The 17833-nt window shown below is 40.5% G+C and overlaps 1 protein-coding gene across 2 annotated transcripts; it reads left to right on the top strand.

Annotated features, from left to right (window-relative positions):
- Nucleotides 1-1560: 1560 nt before the first annotated feature.
- USP1 (ubiquitin specific peptidase 1) lies at nt 1561-17398 on the top strand. Of its 2 annotated transcripts, none has more exons than XM_054533675.2 (9): nt 1561-2281; nt 5518-5756; nt 7214-7334; nt 7887-7991; nt 8849-9009; nt 10443-11134; nt 13041-13211; nt 14119-14320; nt 15911-17398. In XM_054533675.2, the coding sequence occupies exons 2-9, from the start codon at nt 5587-5589 to the stop codon at nt 16644-16646; spliced, it is 2358 nt and encodes a 785-aa protein (XP_054389650.1). In that variant the 5' UTR covers nt 1561-2281; nt 5518-5586; the 3' UTR covers nt 16647-17398. The 2 variants fall into 2 exon arrangements, with proteins under 2 accessions (XP_054389650.1, XP_002810793.1); XM_002810747.4 differs by lacking the exon at nt 1561-2281 and adding an exon at nt 2748-3119.
- The last annotated feature ends 435 nt before the right edge of the window (nt 17399-17833 follow it).

Raw genomic sequence — 17833 nt, 5'->3', positions numbered from 1 at the left:
TATACTAGCTGAAATGGTTTCTATTTTCCGCAAATGAATCTTAACTGATACCACACATTGTGTACAGGAAGAATAGTGGCTGCAGACAATAGGATCTCAGGGATATGGGAAAGTAGAATTGCTTATCTGTTCTCGTGGAGTTTGAAAGTAGCAATAATTATGCTAGTACTAGAAAATGAGACACTGCTAGTCTGTGGTGCACAATGGCTAAGACTGACCTATATATTTTCTGATCTTGTCCTTGTATATTTCGTGATCTGCTGGTTCAATATCTGTTTGTACGTTAAACACCTCAATCTTAATATTCTAAGAACGATGATCCCTCCCATTGAGCCCACTAAGACCCCCATTTTAGCAAGGACCAACACTAAGTTGCTCAGGTTAAAAAATAATAATAATTGTTACTCTTGTTTTCTTTTTCTGGGTGGGGGGGTCGAGGGCAGGGTCTCACACTGTTGCCCAGGCTGGAGTGCAGTGGTGCATCTCGGCTCACTGCAGCCAGGGGATCCTCCCCCCTCATCCTCCCGAGTAGCTGGGACTACAGGCACGTGCCACCACGCACGGCCAATTTTTGGAGTTTTTTTTGTAGCGATGGGTCTTGCCATGTTGCCCAGGCTGATCTTGAACTCCTGGGTTCAAGCGGTCCACCGGCCCTGGCCACCCCGACCTGTTTTTTCTTACATTATCATACAGCCAATCCATCAGTAGAGCTCGTTGGCTGTGCTCAAAATATATCTTGAACCCTATCAGTTTTCAACATCCCACCATCTTATTCCAGACTACCATAATTTATTCCTTGGCTTATTGAACCAGCATCTTGGCTGACCTTTCTGCTGGTACTTTTGTTTTTTGAGACAGAGTTTTGCTCTTGTTGCCCAGGCCGGAGTGCAGTGGCGCGATCTCGGCTCACTGCAACCTCCACCTCCTGGGTTCAAGCGATTCTCCTGCCTCAGCCTCAGGAGTAGCTGGGATTACAGGCCTGCGCCACCACGCCCGGCTAATTTTGTATTTTTAGTAGGGACAGGGTTTCTCCATGTTGGTCAGGCTGGTCTCGAATTCCCGACCTCAAATGATCGGCCCGCCTCGGCCTCCCAAAGTGCTGGGATTACAGGCGTGAGCCACCGCGCCCGGCCCTGCTTGTACTCTTGAAGGTCAACGTGTAATCCCGCCACTCCACAACTCAGAACCATTTAACGACTCCCATCTCCTTACTCGGCTTACCCAGGGTCCTGCCTTTCTCACTCATCTCATCTCCTCCTATCTTCTTTCCCAAATTCACTGCGCTCTAAGCGCCCTGGCCTCCTTGCTTCTTTTCAAGAACACCAAGCACATTAAGCTTCAGGACGTTTGTAACTTGCTGTTCTCTCTGCCCGCACCATTCTTCCCTCAGATTCCTCCAAGCTTTTTCATTCAGCTCTACTCAAATGTCAACTCAAAGAGGTCTTTCCAGGCTATTGTATTCATCACTTATCTTAGTGTCACTTGTATCTCCCTCTCCAGAATGTAATGCTCCTTTATGACAGGGAATGCCTTTCATCCCTCGCGCCTTGAAGAATGCCTGGCACATAGTAGGCACCTTAAAAATACTTGATTAAATGGATTTGGGCTGAACGTATCCTGCTTAAGTGCAGCACTTGAGCTGAGGTCACCTCACCAAAGCAGGCACACAAAAGGAAGCACACAACCAGATGAGGCCTGCCTGCCGCTCCTGAACCCTTTGGGAGGGCTCCCGCGGCCGGAGCTGGGCCTGAAACTGTTCTTTCGTTTCCTCCTGCGGCCGAGAAGGGTAAACAGGCGAAAATGAGGCGAGCAGGGGCTGAGGAGCGGGCCTCAGCTCTACAGCATTCGCCTGAGAATGTATGGTTATCCGTGGCAGCGCCTTGTCTCATTGGATGGCCCTAGGCCTAGTGTGGCCGCGACTCCGAACTGTAAGACCTGGCGCGGCGGCTCCCAGCCAAGCAGCCATTTTCCGAAGCTGCTCTCCTGGTAACCCCGCCCGGGCGCGTACGCACGAACGGAGGCGGGGCTTACCGCGAGGGCCTCGCTCCGGAAGCCGCACCCTCCGCGGCGTCCCACCGTCGAGGATTAACAAAACGCCAAACAAGATTTTAACAGTCGGCAGCGAAAGCGCGCACTCGAGCGCCAATGAGAGCGGAAGGAGGGGCACCGCGCCTGAGGAACACTCCGTATGTCGAACAATGATTGGCTGAAGCCCACCTTTCTTCTTTTTTACTATTAGATGGGCTTGCTGCTCCCGCCCATCTAATTGGCTTTGGTCTAGGTACTTCTGATTGGCTTCTCCCGGGCGGTGGGAGGCGCGGTTTTGGGGATTGTTCATCATGGATTGGTGAATTTGGGCTCCTTCTCGAGGCGGTGGCCCATCCCGTCTGCTCTCTGTCCCGTCTCCCGACCCGTACGCTTTTCCCTCAACTCGCGCGCACGAATGGTTAAAAAAAGGGTGTGAGGCTCGAGCCCGCCAGCCAGGCCGCTAGCACCTCGCGCGCGCCCTCAGCGAGGACCCGCACGAGCTGCCCGGCTCTGTGCCTGCGTTGTTTGAAACTGTGGAACCCGTTAGGCTCTTGGGGAACTACAGTCCCAGCTGGCTCCGGAGCCCGTGCGTGCCAGGGGCGAGTGGCCGTCGCGAGACGGCTCCTGCCTTTCGTGTCTCTGCAGCGTGGAGACTGGAACCGGCAATTTCAAAGGACGCCACGTTCAATCGCAGCGCTGGCGCGGGCGGAGGCTAAAACACGGGGGTCCTGAGACTGAGGAAAACGCGCCAAGTTCCCCTCGGTGGCGGAGTGCTAAAGACCCTAGCGGTTCAGGCGTTCGGCGAGCGGGGCCGCTGCTTGTTGCGCTCCTGGCTATCCCGGGGCGGGCGCAGATGGGCGCAGCTCCCGGGATGTAGTTGGTGTCGGTGCAAGGCGGGAGCCAGCGGCGGTCGGGGTTCCCGCTCTTGGGAGCGGATGGTCACTCCCCCGCGGGGAGGGCGAGCCGACCAGATTTTCCTGGGGCCGGGGACCCGGCGGGCTCGGGGCAGGGACTCACCTGTCGCACCCACACTCATTCGGGTTGGACTTGCCGGCGTCACCGCCGCAGACCTCGCTTTGGGCCATGACCAGGTAAGGAGGGCCTGGGAGGAGGGGCCGGCGCCCGGGCGCGGGGGCAAGTTCGGCCGGCGCGGGAGAGGAGCTGCCGGGGAGACCCCGGGACCGTGTTGGCCTCGCACCCTGGTCGACCTGCCAGCGGGAGCCCTGTGTGCCTCGGGCGTGGCGCCTGTCTTGCCGCCGCTGGGACGCGAGAAGGCAGGTGCGGGCTGGGCGTAAATAGGCCAACTCCGCGGCGAGGGCGCCCGGCGCGGGGGTGTGGGCCGAGAACGCCGCCGCCAGCTTCCCCCGACCGGGCAGCCCGGTCGCTGCTCGTCCTTCCAGCTTCCTTTCCGTTCCCGAGAGCAGTGAAGGATAGGGAGAAAGAAACGTTTCCACGCAGGTTGCCCTGTGTCGGTAATTGCGAAATTTTACCGCGCATTTTCTTTCACTTACACTTTTTCAAGAAGTGTTTAGAACTCCGCGTGTCTTAAACCTTGGCGAAGATGTCCTTGTAGATTTTTCTTGAAAAATCAGAATCGAGTCGTGTCATCTTATAAAGAATTTAAAACTATTGGGACTGAGTGTTCACGCTGTCAACCGATAATGGTCGATTCGTCGTGCTTTCTGCGAAAGTTGATTTAGTTACAGGAGAAATATTTTGGATGTAACAGCCCCCCAGTTATAAGGAAAGTCAGGAGCAAGAAATAGCAAGGAAGATACTGCACCTGGCAAAATGTTACATTCTCGGTGTGAGCTTTGCTTTGAGGGGCTAGGAGGTTTGGTTTTTTGATTAAGCTGACGATCCGCTATTTCACCTGCCTAATCATGATCTTCCCTTCTGTGTAGTCTGGTTACTCTGTCGGTTTGAGATCCAGTTTCTGTCATCCATTAAATTGGCTCTCGAGAAAAACCTTTTATCAGAATCATTAATGCTTGGCGATCGCTGAGAACTTAGCGCAGGTTCGTTTATCATTCAGAAGACAGCGCTTCCTCAGAAGCATTAGGTGGACAGGAGAGTAAGTGAAGTTGGAGACAGAATGGGGAGATGGATCAGCTTTCCAGTTCTTCCTGACTTGGGTCTCAGAAATGGTTTCAGTGCTGAGTTCAGTGTGAATTCCTAGATCAGTGTCAGCCATGTGAAATGCTTATTAAGGACAGAATTTGACTGAGTCTTGTGTAGTTCATTTTTACTGTGCATTTTAAATTTGAAACTCGTTGCTGAAGTTTTGGGCTTTAAGTAATTTTATGGTAATACTCTAGTCAGATAATTTTTCCTCCCATGTCCTGAAAAATAGGACTGATATAGAAAATACTAACTCCTACAAATGTTGCCATATTTTTTTCATGTGAAAATTTTACTTTAAAACAGGGTGGGAAGGTTGCAAATGGCAAACCAAATCATCTTTTTTTTCCTACTCAAAGCACTATTTTTAAAATCCAAAGTTTTTTTAAAAAGTTTGGAAAACGAGTATTGTGGTTTCTAGTGCATTAAGAATTGGATTTACACAAAGTGCATCGAACAGTTTTTTGTATCACGGTCTCAACTTTGCTTGTGTTTTATTATTTTTCACTTACGGTTTTAGGTATAACAACACCATCTTTATGCCTTGAATGCAAGTTATACTTTAATAAGCTTTTTAGGTACTTTATTTTCATGTATTCATGTTAATAACTAGAAAACGCATTGAAAGAGAGGACTCATCGTCCAGCACTACTTTGATTTTCCATTCATCCTTTCCTACCTTGTACTTGAGAATTAGAGGTGGTAGTGCTCAGTCAATATTTTCTGAATGAATCATTATAATGAAATATTAAGTTTTTTGTTTTTTGTTTTTTTGAGACGGAGTCTTGCTCTATGGCCCAGGCTGGAGTGCAATGGCACGATCTCGGCTCACTGCAACCTCCGCCTCCCGGGTTCAAGGGATTCTCCTGTCTTCAGCCTCCTGAGTAGCTGGGATTACAGGCGCCCGCCAACACGCCTGGCTAATTTTTGTATTTTTAGTAGAGATGGGGTTTCACCATGTTGGTCAGGCTGGTCTCGAACTCCTGACCTCGTGATCCACCCGCCTCGGCCTCCCAAAGTGCTGGGATTACAGGCGTGAGCCGTCGCGCCCGGCCCTTGAAATAATAAGTTTTTACTACTTATACTATTTTACTGTAGGTCTACTAAATAGGATATTTTGTAATGCGACCCTTAATCCATAGCAGGCTGATTTTAAAAATTCAGTAGCTTCTGTTTTTTGTTCTTTAAGAATAGTGTGGTATGCTTCTTCATTTAAGCAATAAATATTGAGTGCTTATTGGCAGGCATTAGGTTTTCAAATATTAATTTCTAATTTGTACCATTCCTTTGGTAAATTTGTTTTCAAAATTGATTTTGTTGCCAAAACTGATAACCAAAAACTAATGAAACTTTCTCTGTGATTAACAGATATAATTGGTGATTACAACTTTCCTCTATAAATTAACTCTTGACACTCCTTGGGATTTGAAGAAAAAAATGCCTGGTGTCATACCTAGCGAAAGTAATGGACTTTCAAGAGGTAGCCCATCAAAGAAAAACAGACTTTCCTTAAAGTTTTTTCAGAAAAAGGAAACTAAGAGAGCTTTGGATTTCACAGATTCTCAAGAAAATGAAGAAAAAGCTTCTGAATATAGAGCATCTGAAATGTATGTATCTTACATTTCTATACTTTAAAAATTCTACAGTGAAGCAGTAGTGAACTTGGTTGACACCTCCAGTCTGATTTGATAGTCTATAGCGGCACAAAAAAAGTACACTTCAGTGTACTTCTTAGTCAAATCTAGCAGTTTATAGTAGGAACAGCAAAACTGGTGGTTCCCCATAGGAATCACATCCATAATGTTTAACTCATGAACACTGTGCTCAGCCATTTAGACTAACTTGGAGAAATATTTATTGACTAAAATTGTCTTTCTGAGTTTAAATTTGATTATTTGTAGTGCAAAACATCTGTGTAGGGGTAAAAGTTTTTTTATATATATATATTTGTTTGGTTCAGAAGACTTGACAGTTATAAGACATTTTAAACTCTGTAGTCATGTAACTAGTCATACCTGTTGGAGGCATACGATTGCAAATTATAAAAATAAACTTAAAAATAAGTAATGGTTTTGATGCAAATAAATTATTTAGCTCCAGAAAATAAATCAGAACAAAGTGGAATACTTTATTCCACCACCAGCAGCTCTAGCTGGAGTCTGTACTACTTCCCTGTTTAACATATAGGCACTCTGCTGGGTGACTAAGGTGGATTTGGTCCCATGTGTTAATTTCCTGATAGCTATCAATAACCAGTTGAGGGGATTTGTGAGAGTGAACCTTTTGTTTATCAGCATTCATACTTCTGAATACTTTGAGGTGCTAGAGTAATAATAGCTAGCAATCGTAAAATAAATGAAAATACGGGGAGGACCTAGTGGTTTTTTTTTGTTGTTGTTAAAGAAGTAAAAGAATAGTAAACTTAAAGCATTTGTTTTTTGGGATGGGGTCTCCTTGTGTTGCCCAGGCTGGTCTTGAACTCCTGGGCTGTAGCAGTCCTCCCAAGTAGCTGGAATTACATGTCAATGCCACCACACCCACCTTCTGAACATTTTATTTTTAAGTGAGGGATAGCTACATATTTTTTTTTTTTTTTTTCACCAGCAGGAAGTCATATATAATTCTTTTCATAGACTTCTTTCCTCTGAATTCTTATTAATAGACTCTTACTTAGTGCAGCCTCTCCCAAATATTGTCGTGGTTAGTTTATTCCCAGGTTTCTGTTCAGTTAAACTACTTGATTAAAATGTCAAAGTAGATGAAACAAATCACAGTCTCTCAGTTCCTCAATTTTCTACTCTGTAAAATAGGATTAACATCCTTTTAAGGGAATTGTTCTGCGGCTTGGTATGTGTAATAATGTTTTTAAATGCTTTTAAAACTTTTATGCTGGGCATATAGCAATTTTTGAGCCTGTATTTCTAAAAATGTCATCTGAACAAGATTCACATACTTTTCAGATTATACAACTTTTGGGAAAAGACTAAATCTACAGAAGTAATATTTTCACCTTGTTTCTTTAAGATAACTACTTGATTATCGTTCTCCCTTCTATATTTCATAGTGATCAAGTTGTTCCTGCAGCACAGTCTTCACCTATAAACTGTGAGAAGAGAGAAAACTTGTTACCATTTGTGGGACTGAATAATCTCGGCAATACTTGCTATCTTAATAGTATACTTCAGGTAAATTGGCAATTTTGCTATATCATAAAGCTTTAGTAGGCAAAGAATGATGTAACATTTAATGTTTCTGAGTTATTAGAGGACTTTAATGTCCATACTGTCTTTGCCTTTGTAAATAAACCAGAATAGGCTAAAATAATAAGTTGCATGTTATTAAACTTCCTTTGGGGTAAGAGAAAGTGATAGACTAAAGGTGGGATAGCAAAATTGAGTAGACCTTAAGTGGAAGGTCAAACCTTTAATTTCTTTCTCCGATTCCTGGTGCTACAGTGATATGTATCTTATCCCTTGGAAGTAACGTTGGCGTTGTGTTGTGTGTCCTTGTAACCTTAAAGTCTTAGCAATATCTGCCCAGGTGTAGTGCTTTGTGCTAATGAGGGAAGACACTGGGCTACTACTGATGAGGTGGAGAACAAATTTTGACACAAAACTTAATCTCAGAATTTTAGGTAACACACGTTAAAAGTGCTCTATAGAAAGCATGATATTGTTTTAATGATTTTACATATATTGTTTGTTCAGTAAACACTTAGACAATCTCACTTTTTATAGGTATTATATTTTTGTCCCGGTTTTAAATCTGGAGTAAAGCACTTATTTAATATTATTTCAAGGAAGAAAGAAGCTCTAAAGGATGAAGCCAATCAAAAAGACAAGGTAAGAAAAATAAAGAACAGAAAATAACGTAAAAAGCAAAAGTAAATTAATGGAAATTTACTTGCCTGGAAATGAAGAGGATTGGGGGGGTGGATGACAAAGATTATTTCTCTGTTAATGAGCTATTGTCAGGCAATTATTTTTCATTCTTTCAAGGTAGCTAACTAGATAATTCCCTTTTACAGTGTTTGCTTCTGTAATCTGTGTATCAAACTTGTTACTTGTATACTATACATTATTGTATACTATAATCACAATATGTCATACCCATGTACAACTTATTTACCCATTGTGTTTTCAAATTGAGTTAAAATTTAAATACAGTGTATTTAAAGACATCTTTAACTTCCATAATTAAAAAACTATTGTAATTCACATAAATAGTAATTCATAATTCCTCTTAAAATTACAAAAAAGACCAGGCGTGGTGGCTCATGCCTGTAATCCCAGCAGTTTGGGAGGTCAAGGTGGGTGGTAGATTGCTTGAGCGCAAGAGTTTGAGACCAGCCTGGGTAACATGGCAAGACTCTGTCTTTACTAAAAATACAAAAACTAGTAGGGCGTCGTGGTATGAGCCTGTAGTTCCAGCTAATTGGGAGGCTGCGGTGGAGGATTGCTTGAGCCCAGGAGGTTGAGGCTCCAGTGAGCCGTGATCAAGCCACTGCACTCCAGCCTGGGCGACAGAAACCCTGTCTCAAAATAAAAAAATAAAAAATAAGGCTTATTTGTACATCCCTTAAAATTAGTGCTACTATGCAACTTAGAAAACCTAGTATTCTTAAGTGAGACAAAGACGAAGGGGGAAGGTACTTAATTTATTCATAAAATTATTGGTTTGTGTGTTTCTTTCTTGACAGGGAAATTGCAAAGAAGATTCTTTGGCAAGTTATGAATTGATATGCAGTTTACAGTCCTTAATCATTTCGGTTGAACAGCTCCAGGCTAGTTTTCTCTTAAATCCAGAGAAATATACTGATGAACTTGCCACTCAGCCAAGGCGACTGCTTAACACACTCAGGTATAGCCTATAATATAATTTTAGGGTTTCAATTTAGCTACTTGTTTATATCCTTGGAGGAGAATGATATGTGAAGAAAGAGGAATACAGGGCAAGGAAAGTAGAAACTCTAGGTCCACAGTCCTTTATATCCCAGAGGCTCTGAATACTGGAAATTTTTTTCATAAATTTGGTGCTAAATTCGTTAGATCTGAATATGTTATATGAGGCTTTTTATAGTCATTCATATTTATCTCTAACATGAATATTCATACATCCTTCTATAGAAGTAGTAATGTGTTTAATTATAGAGTACTCCCATATCAAGTCAGTGATAAATATTTTACTTATATGCCATATTATCATTGAATCTGAAAATGTCTGAATTTCTAAATGTGTGGTCCTAAGGATTTCACATTAGGAATTATAGGACTATATTCAAAATATGTGTAACAACAGTAAATTCCAAATATTCTATTTTTATATGTGATTAGAGGAGAACTGTTGGCTAACTGGATTAGATTGCTTTTTGGTATTTTCTTAAAAATGAAACTTTACATATAAAATAGTCTTATTCAAATACAATTATAGGGCAAGTCTTTAAAATAATCACTTAAGCATTTAGTTTAAAAATAGAACTAGGTGCAGTGTATTGCTATACCTTAGTTAAGAGGTATTGTATGCCGGTCACAGCTCACACTTGTAATCCCAGCACTTTGGGAGGCCAAGGTAGGTGGGTCATTTGAGGTCAGGAGTTCAAGACCAGTGTGGCCAACATGGTGAAACCCCGCCCCTACTAAAAATACAAAAATTAGCTGGGTGTGGTGGTTCACACTTGTAGTCCCAGCTACTCAGGAGACTGAGGCAGGAGAATCGCTTGAACCCGGGAGGTGGAGGTTGCAGTGAGCCAAGATTGCGCCACTGCAGTCCAGCCTGGGCAACAGATCAAGACGCTTGTCTCCAAAAAAAAAAAAAAAAAAAAAAAAAAAAGAAAACCATTGTAACGTGGTGGCCAAGAGCAGGTTTGAATACTGGCTTTTCATCTTTTCATCCTAAGTAGTTCTGTGACCTTGGGCAAGTTATTTAACCTGTCTGTGCCTTAGTGCCTATATCTGTCAGTAGTGGTGATAATAGTACCTCATAGGGTTATTGTGAAGATAATGTATACATAGGAGATAAAAAACATTTTGACTAAAACCTGATGTATGGTAAGCATTATCTAAGTATTATTAATATATTTAGAAGAGGATCAAAGTATTATAATGAAAATAGGGTACAATTTACTCTTACTTTTAGTTACAGGTAAGAAATTCCAAATTTGTGCTGAATAAATGTCTTGACATTTAAGAAATGAAATAATTTATGATTTTCCTTACATGAATTAATTTCTATATAGACTTTATGTACTGTATCTTCAAAACTAGAATAGATGAAATGGAAATTTTTATTTATAGGGAACTCAACCCTATGTATGAAGGATATCTACAGCATGATGCACAGGAAGTATTACAGTGTATTTTGGGAAACATTCAAGAAACATGCCAACTCCTAAAAAAAGAAGAAGTAAAAAATGTGGCAGAATTACCTACTAAGGTAGAAGAAATACCCCATCCGAAAGAGGAAATGAGTGGTATTAACAGCATGGAGATGGACAGTATGAGGCATTCTGAAGACTTTAAAGAAAAACTCCCAAAAGGAAATGGGAAAAGAAAAAGTGACACTGAATTTGGTAACATGAAGAAAAAAGTTAAAGTATCCAAGGAACACCAGTCATTGGAAGAGAACCAGAGACAAACTAGATCAAAAAGAAAAGCTACAAGTGATACGTTAGAGAGTCCTCCTAAAATAATTCCCAAGTATATTTCTGAAAATGAGAGTCCAAGACCCTCACAAAAGAAATCACGAGTTAAAATAAATTGGTTAAAGTCTGCAACTAAGCAACCCAGCATTCTTTCTAAATTCTGTAGTCTGGGAAAAATAACAACAAACCAAGGAGCCAAAGGACAATCCAAAGAAAATGAATATGATCCTGAAGAGGACTTGGGGAAGTGTGAAAATGATAACACAACTAATGGTTGTGGACTTGAATCTCCAGGAAATACTGTTACACCTGTAAATGTTAATGAAGTTAAACCCATAAACAAAGGTTAGTATAGTTCTTAGACTTTGATAGGTAGAAGCATTAGCAGCTACAGAATTAGAATTTTCTCTTCCTAGATACATGTACAATATAATCTCTGGCTAAAATTGTTTTAAGAGAAGGAAATTTAACACTGAATGTGAACTTTGGTGTTTTAAGTGCTATGCTTAGATTAATGTGTGTGTATATATTGTATTACATATGTGTGTGTGTGTATGTGTAATGTCATTAAAGTAATTTTAACTTACAGCTTATAAAGTAGGGAAGTTTGGCCAGGTATGTTAGCTGGCACCTGCAATCCCAGTACTTTGGGAGGCCTAGGCGGGCAGATCACCTGAGGTCAGGAGTTCAAGACCAGCCTGGTCAACATGGTGAAATCCCGTCTCTACTAAAAATGCAAAAATTTGCCAGGCGTGGCCGCGCACGCCTGTAGTCCCAGCTACTTGGGAGGCTGAGGCAGGAGAATCGCCTGAACCCGGGAGGTGGAGGTTGCAGTGAGCCAAGACGATGCCACTGCACTCCAGCCTGGGGCCACAGAGCAAGACTCCGTCTCAAAAAAAAAAATAAATAAATAAAGTAGGGAAGTTCAGTATATTTTAATGTACATTTAAGAGTACATTTCTCTTTATGCAGTGTTTGACATAAACTGATGAAGGACATTGCATTTAGTGAAATTTTTGACGTAGAGACTAAGTACAGTCATGTGTTGCTTAACAACAGGGATATGTTCTGAGAAATATGCTCTTAGTTTCATTGTGTGAATTTCACAATGTACTTACACAACTAGATGCTAGAGCGTACTACACAACTAGCCTATGTGGTATAGACCGGGGTATCTAATCTTTTGGCTTCCTTGGGCCACGCTGGAAGAAGTGTCTTGGGCCACACAAAATATACTAATGATAGCTGATGAGCCCCCCCCAAAAAAATCAAAAAAGTCTCATAATGTTTTAAGAAAGTTTATGAATTTGTTTTGGGCTACAGGCAAGCTTTGCATGGCCTATTGCTCCTAGGCAACAAACCTGTACAGCATGTAACTACTGAATACTGTAGGCAACTGTAGCACAATGGTATTTGTGTATCTAAGACATATCTAAGCATAGATATGTAAATATAGGTACAGTAAAAATAATCATAGACTACTGTCATATGCAGTCCATTGTTAAATAATTGAAACATTGGTAGGTGGTGCATAACTGTAAGTTACACCATACTTGAACTAGATTTTTACCTAGTTTTGTCCAGATCTGCAGATATCAGGGAAAATGTGTAATATTGATGTGGTGAATAGTTTTACCGAAAATGTTATCCTTATTCTGGGTTTATTCTATGGGGAGGTGTCTGTAGGAAGGGAGTTACAATACAACTGACTTTTTTTTTTTTTTAATTTTTTTGGAGACAGACGGAGTTTTGCTCTTGTTGCCCAGGCTAGAGTGCAATGGCATGATCTTGGCTCACTGCAACCTCCACCTCCCGGGTTCAAGCGATCCTCCTGCCTCAGCCTCCCGAGTAGCTGTGATTACACGCATGTGCCACCACGCCCGGCTAATTTTGTATTTTTACTGGAGACAGGGTTTCTCCATGTTGGTCAGGCTGGTCTTGAACTCCCGACCTCAGGTGATCTGCCCGCCTCAGCCTCCCAAAGTCTTGGGATTACAGGCATAAGCCACCGTGCCTGGCCTACAACTGACTTCTTTTAGAGACAGTTAGTAATTCATAGTCAGTTTTATCTTTACAGGGACCTTAAATTTCATTAATAGGGTACCTCTAATAAGCTAATAATGCTAATAAGCTGATCTGTGAAAATGGAACTGTTATTCATGATATACTTTATTTAAATGGAAAAGTGGTTATTTGGACTATAATGAGAAACTAATCTGTATAGACTTACATTTTCCTATTTTCATTTTAGGTGAGGAACAAATTGGTTTTGAGCTAGTGGAGAAATTATTTCAAGGTCAGCTGGTATTAAGGACGCGTTGCTTGGAATGTGAAAGTTTAACAGAAAGAAGAGAAGATTTTCAAGACATCAGTGTGCCAGTACAAGAAGATGAGCTTTCCAAAGTAGAGGAGAGTTCTGAAAGTAAGCAAAATTGGAGTCTTGTGTGGACCATGATGGAATATTTATAATTCTTTAACAACACAAAGTTTAATAGTAGCTGGTGTAATTAGGGAGGGGGAAAAAGCTAGCTTTTAGTGTCTAATGTAACCTTTCTGCTTATCTGGCTTCACTTATAAATGGTTAGCATTTGGGAAATCGTGACATCTTGATTTTGATATAGAGTGTGTTAGAATGGAAAACTGAAATGCTTTAATAAGTGTACCTTTGGGAACCTGAGTCTTTCAGAGCTACTGAGGTTTTTTTTTATTTTTTTGAGACGGAGTCTCGCTCTGTTGCCCAGGCTGGAGGGCAGTGGCGTGATCTCGGCTCACTGCAAGCTCTGCCTTCTGGGTTCATGCCATTCTCCTGCCTCAGCCTCCCGAGTAGCTGGGACTGCAGGTGCCCACCACCACGCTTGGCTAATTTTTTGTATTTTTAGCAGAGACGGGGGTTTCACCATGTTAGCCAGGATGGTCTCGATCTCCTGACCTCGTGATCCGCCCGCCTTGGCCTCCCAAAGTGCTGGGATTACAGGCGTGAGCCACTGTTGTGTCTAGTGCATACCACAAAATATGGAAATACCATAGGAAATAATAATGAGACAGGTTTACCTGTCACATATTGAAAGTTGGCAATTAAATGTAAACAGACTAGGCTTTTTGTTTTTGCTATCATATTTTTTGGCCGATCAAATATATTTAAAAGATATGCATAAGTGCATAAGGATGCACTTATGAAAGTAGTTTCTGAAAGTAAAAAAAATCTCTTTAGTTATTTAGGAATGGGTCGGTCAGTTGAAATTAAATGCTAATTTTGAACATGAAACTTTGTGGTTTATTTTTGAATGTCTGAGAGAAGTATTTGTGAGTGAAAGGATTCTCTTTTTTAGTTTCTCCAGAGCCAAAAACAGAAATGAAGACCCTGAGATGGGCAATTTCACAATTTGCTTCAGTAGAAAGGATTGTAGGAGAAGATAAATATTTCTGTGAAAACTGCCATCATTATACTGAAGCTGAACGAAGTCTTTTGTTTGACAAAATGCCTGAAGTTATAACTATTCATTTGAAGTGCTTTGCTGCTAGTGGTTTGGAGTAAGTATTGTAAATAAGAACTATATGAAGAAAATGAGCTGCTGTAGAAGATAAGTCTTGTTCAAAATGCTGAGGAATATAAAGTACTGAAATGAAGTAGATTGTAAAAATTGCTTTAGTAAAGTTTTGTTCTCTTATTAACAGTTTCCCTGTAAAAATGAAACAACTTAAATCCTTTTGATATGAATACATATTCTATTAAGTATGATTTCTCTTTTTTTTTTTTTTTTGGAAACAGGGTCTCATTCCAGTTGTCCAGGCTGGAGTGTAGTGGCACAGCCTCAGCTCACTGCAGTCTTGACCTCCCAGGCTCAGGTGATTCTCCCACCTCAGCCTCCTGAGTAGCTGGGACTACAGGTGCATGCCACCAATCCCAGCTAATTTTTTGTATTTTTAGTAGAGACAGGATTTCACCATGTTGCCCAGTCTGGTCTTGAACTTCTGGACTCAAGCAATCCACCTGCCTTAGCCTCACAAAGTGCTGGGATTACAGGCGTGAGCCACCATGCCCGGCCAATTTCTTTATTCATCTTTTCATATTCATTCCCTCTTAGATGTTAGTAGCAGAATTCAGTAGAACTGACTAAAGCAGGGAACAAATTTTGTATACATCAAGATTTTTTTGAAGGGGTGGGAAAGGCTAAATTCTTCCTAGTTTTAAGGTAAGCCAGGAAATCAAAGTAGTCTTTCAATAGTTTGAAAAAAAATGCTGATTGTTTTGGATAGTCTGTGTTTTTTTCTGACATGTATAATGTCATTGTATGTGTGACTTCTTTGTACATTAGTTGCTTGTTTGAAATTACCACAAGGGCTTCACGGTAGCTCTCTCACACTTGATTATGTCAGAAGATAACATATAGCCCCTTATTCAGTGGACCTTCCCTTTGCTAATAGTATAAAATACTATTTTATTTACTTTCCCAAATTTTGGTAGAGAAAAACTTCACACTAAAAATGACTAAAATGGGCTGGCCGTGGGTGGGTCACACCTGTAATCCCAGCACTTTGGGAGGCTGAGATGGATGGCCTGCACCCAGGAGTTCAAGACCAGCCTGGGCAACATGACAAAACCCTACCTCTACAAAAAATACACAAACTAGTTTGGTGTGGTGGCAGGCACCCGTGGTCCCAGCTACTCAGGAGGCTGAGGAGGAGGAGCCTGAGGTGGGAGGGTCACTTGAGTCCAGAAGGCTGTGGTGAGCCATGATTGCACCACTGCACTCAGCGTGGGTGACAGACCCTGCCTTAAAAAAAAAAACCCAAAACGTAACATTTTCGGTTCAGGTTCGGTCTATTTAAAATACCATTTATTTTCTTAACTGCACAAAATTAGGAAAATAAAGGAAAAAATACAATTATTTCCTCCACAGAAATGCCTGAATATTAGAAGTTAATTTAAGTATTTTTTTGTTTCTGCATATATTATAAATATTATTCAAAGTTGGGGTCTTGTTTTGATTCTGCTTTTCTGATATATGAACACTGGATATTAAGGGTTCATTCAGATTTTTACTTGGTTTCAGATTGGGGTATAACATTTTGAATTTAAAATGGAATTACAGGAAACCTTTTCTTTTTTTCCTCCCAAAGGTTTGATTGTTATGGTGGTGGACTTTCCAAGATCAACACTCCTTTATTGACACCTCTTAAATTGTCACTAGAAGAATGGAGCACAAAGCCAACTAACGACAGCTATGGATTATTTGCGGTTGTGATGCATAGTGGCATTACAATTAGTAGTGGACATTACACTGCTTCTGTTAAAGTCACTGACCTTAACAGTTTAGAACTAGATAAAGGAAATTTTGTGGTTGACCAAATGTGTGAAATAGGTAAGCCAGAACCATTGAATGAGGAGGAAGCAAGGGGTGTGGTTGAGAATTACAATGATGAAGAAGTGTCGATTAGAGTTGGTGGAAATACACAGCCAAGTAAAGTTTTGAACAAAAAAAATGTAGAAGCTATTGGACTTCTTGGAGGACAAAAGAGCAAAGCAGATTATGAGCTATACAACAAAGCCTCTAATCCTGATAAGGTTGCTAGTACAGCGTTTGCTGAAAATAGAAATTCTGAGACTAATGATACTAATGGGACCCATGAATCTGATAGAAACAAGGAATCCAGTGACCAAACAGGCATTAATATTAGTGGATTTGAGAACAAAATTTCATACGTAGTACAAAGCTTAAAGGAGTATGAGGGGAAGTGGTTGCTTTTTGATGATTCTGAAGTCAAAGTTACTGAAGAGAAGGACTTTCTGAATTCTCTTTCCCCTTCTACATCTCCTACTTCTACTCCTTACTTGCTATTTTATAAGAAATTATAGAGTGAGTGTATTTTCCTTGTGTATATATTAAACACACCCACACAAACATTGGTAAAGTTGATTACATCAAAGAATCTTTATCTTTTGAAGCTACTGGATATTATTGGTCTCTAGGTTTTTATATAAATAGTGAAATTTCAATTACTGAAAACCATGTTAATTTTTAGAACTCATTTTCCTCAGTAGAGACTAGTGATGCATTAGCTTCTGGGAACAAACTTGTATCGGTTCTTAATTAAATTATCCAAAATGGAGGCATTTAAACACTTGGATTTACACCAATCTTTTGTGTTTGCTTTTTAAAATAAAGTGCTTGTATTTGTATTCTCCATATTTTGGAGTAATTATCTACATGATGTTTATAGTTCCTGTGGTTTTTCACCTAAGAAGCAGAATCTCATTCAGTACATTTAGTTTTATAAGAGTCATGAAGCTAAATCCTTGGGCTATGTCAGAGGCACAAAGTCTAGAATGTGTGTATTCACAATGGTGTATGTACATTTTGTGCCTTGATTCACTTAGAAAAGTGTCTCAGAAAACCTGGACGGTTCGCTTCTACACAAGAATTTTATATGTATTTATGAAGATGATTCTGTACCTTAGTATATCTTTTTGGGCATGGACTAATTTGTATCTGTTTAACTCATATTCTGCACGATCTGTATATAGTACATCAAACTTAGAGGTGTGACCTTAAATTTAACTTTTTTTAAAAACTGGGAGGTCAATAAAATTTAAACTGCTTAACTATGTATATGAATATTTGAATTTTTTACTTGTATATTTTTATAAATACAGCTGAATTTTCTTAAAGCGAATAAGTATGTGTATACATATGTATATATATGAGAGAATAAGCATGCATAATTACCTTTATTACTGAATACTTTCTGACAGTGCAGAAGTTTTTCAAAGAGGAGAAATTGTGCTTAGTCCAGCCAAGCTGTCATATTTAAAAGAGGTTTATAATGAAATCTGTTGCATCTAATTGTCCTTTAAAGTAGACATGATTTAATGGACTCCAAAACTGGAAAAGTTAAGATGATGCTTTGGGCACACATAAAAACTTGGTTAAAATTTCATTTTAAACTAGTATACTGAAGTGGTAAGTGATGAATGATTTCATGACTTGTTAAGGGACATTCTTGGTACTAAGAGTTTTTCCTAGAAATGATTCTAAATATATA

This window comes from Pongo abelii, chromosome 1 (genome assembly GCF_028885655.2).
Source record: "Pongo abelii isolate AG06213 chromosome 1, NHGRI_mPonAbe1-v2.0_pri, whole genome shotgun sequence".
In the NCBI taxonomy this organism is placed as follows: Eukaryota; Metazoa; Chordata; class Mammalia; order Primates; family Hominidae; genus Pongo; species Pongo abelii.
Note: the sequence above shows the minus strand (reverse complement) of the source record. Positions and strands in the feature narration are given on the sequence as shown.

Bases quoted from the DNA above. Each gene is read 5' to 3' on its own strand.
- USP1 (XM_054533675.2), top strand. From the start codon at position 5,587: ATGCCTGGTGTCATACCTAGCGAAAGTAATGGACTTTCAAGAGGTAGC. The intron at 7,992-8,848 runs GTAAGAAAAATA...CTTTCTTGACAG, and splicing joins AAGCCAATCAAAAAGACAAG to GGAAATTGCAAAGAAGATTC. The intron at 11,135-13,040 runs GTTAGTATAGTT...TTTTCATTTTAG, and splicing joins AGTTAAACCCATAAACAAAG to GTGAGGAACAAATTGGTTTT.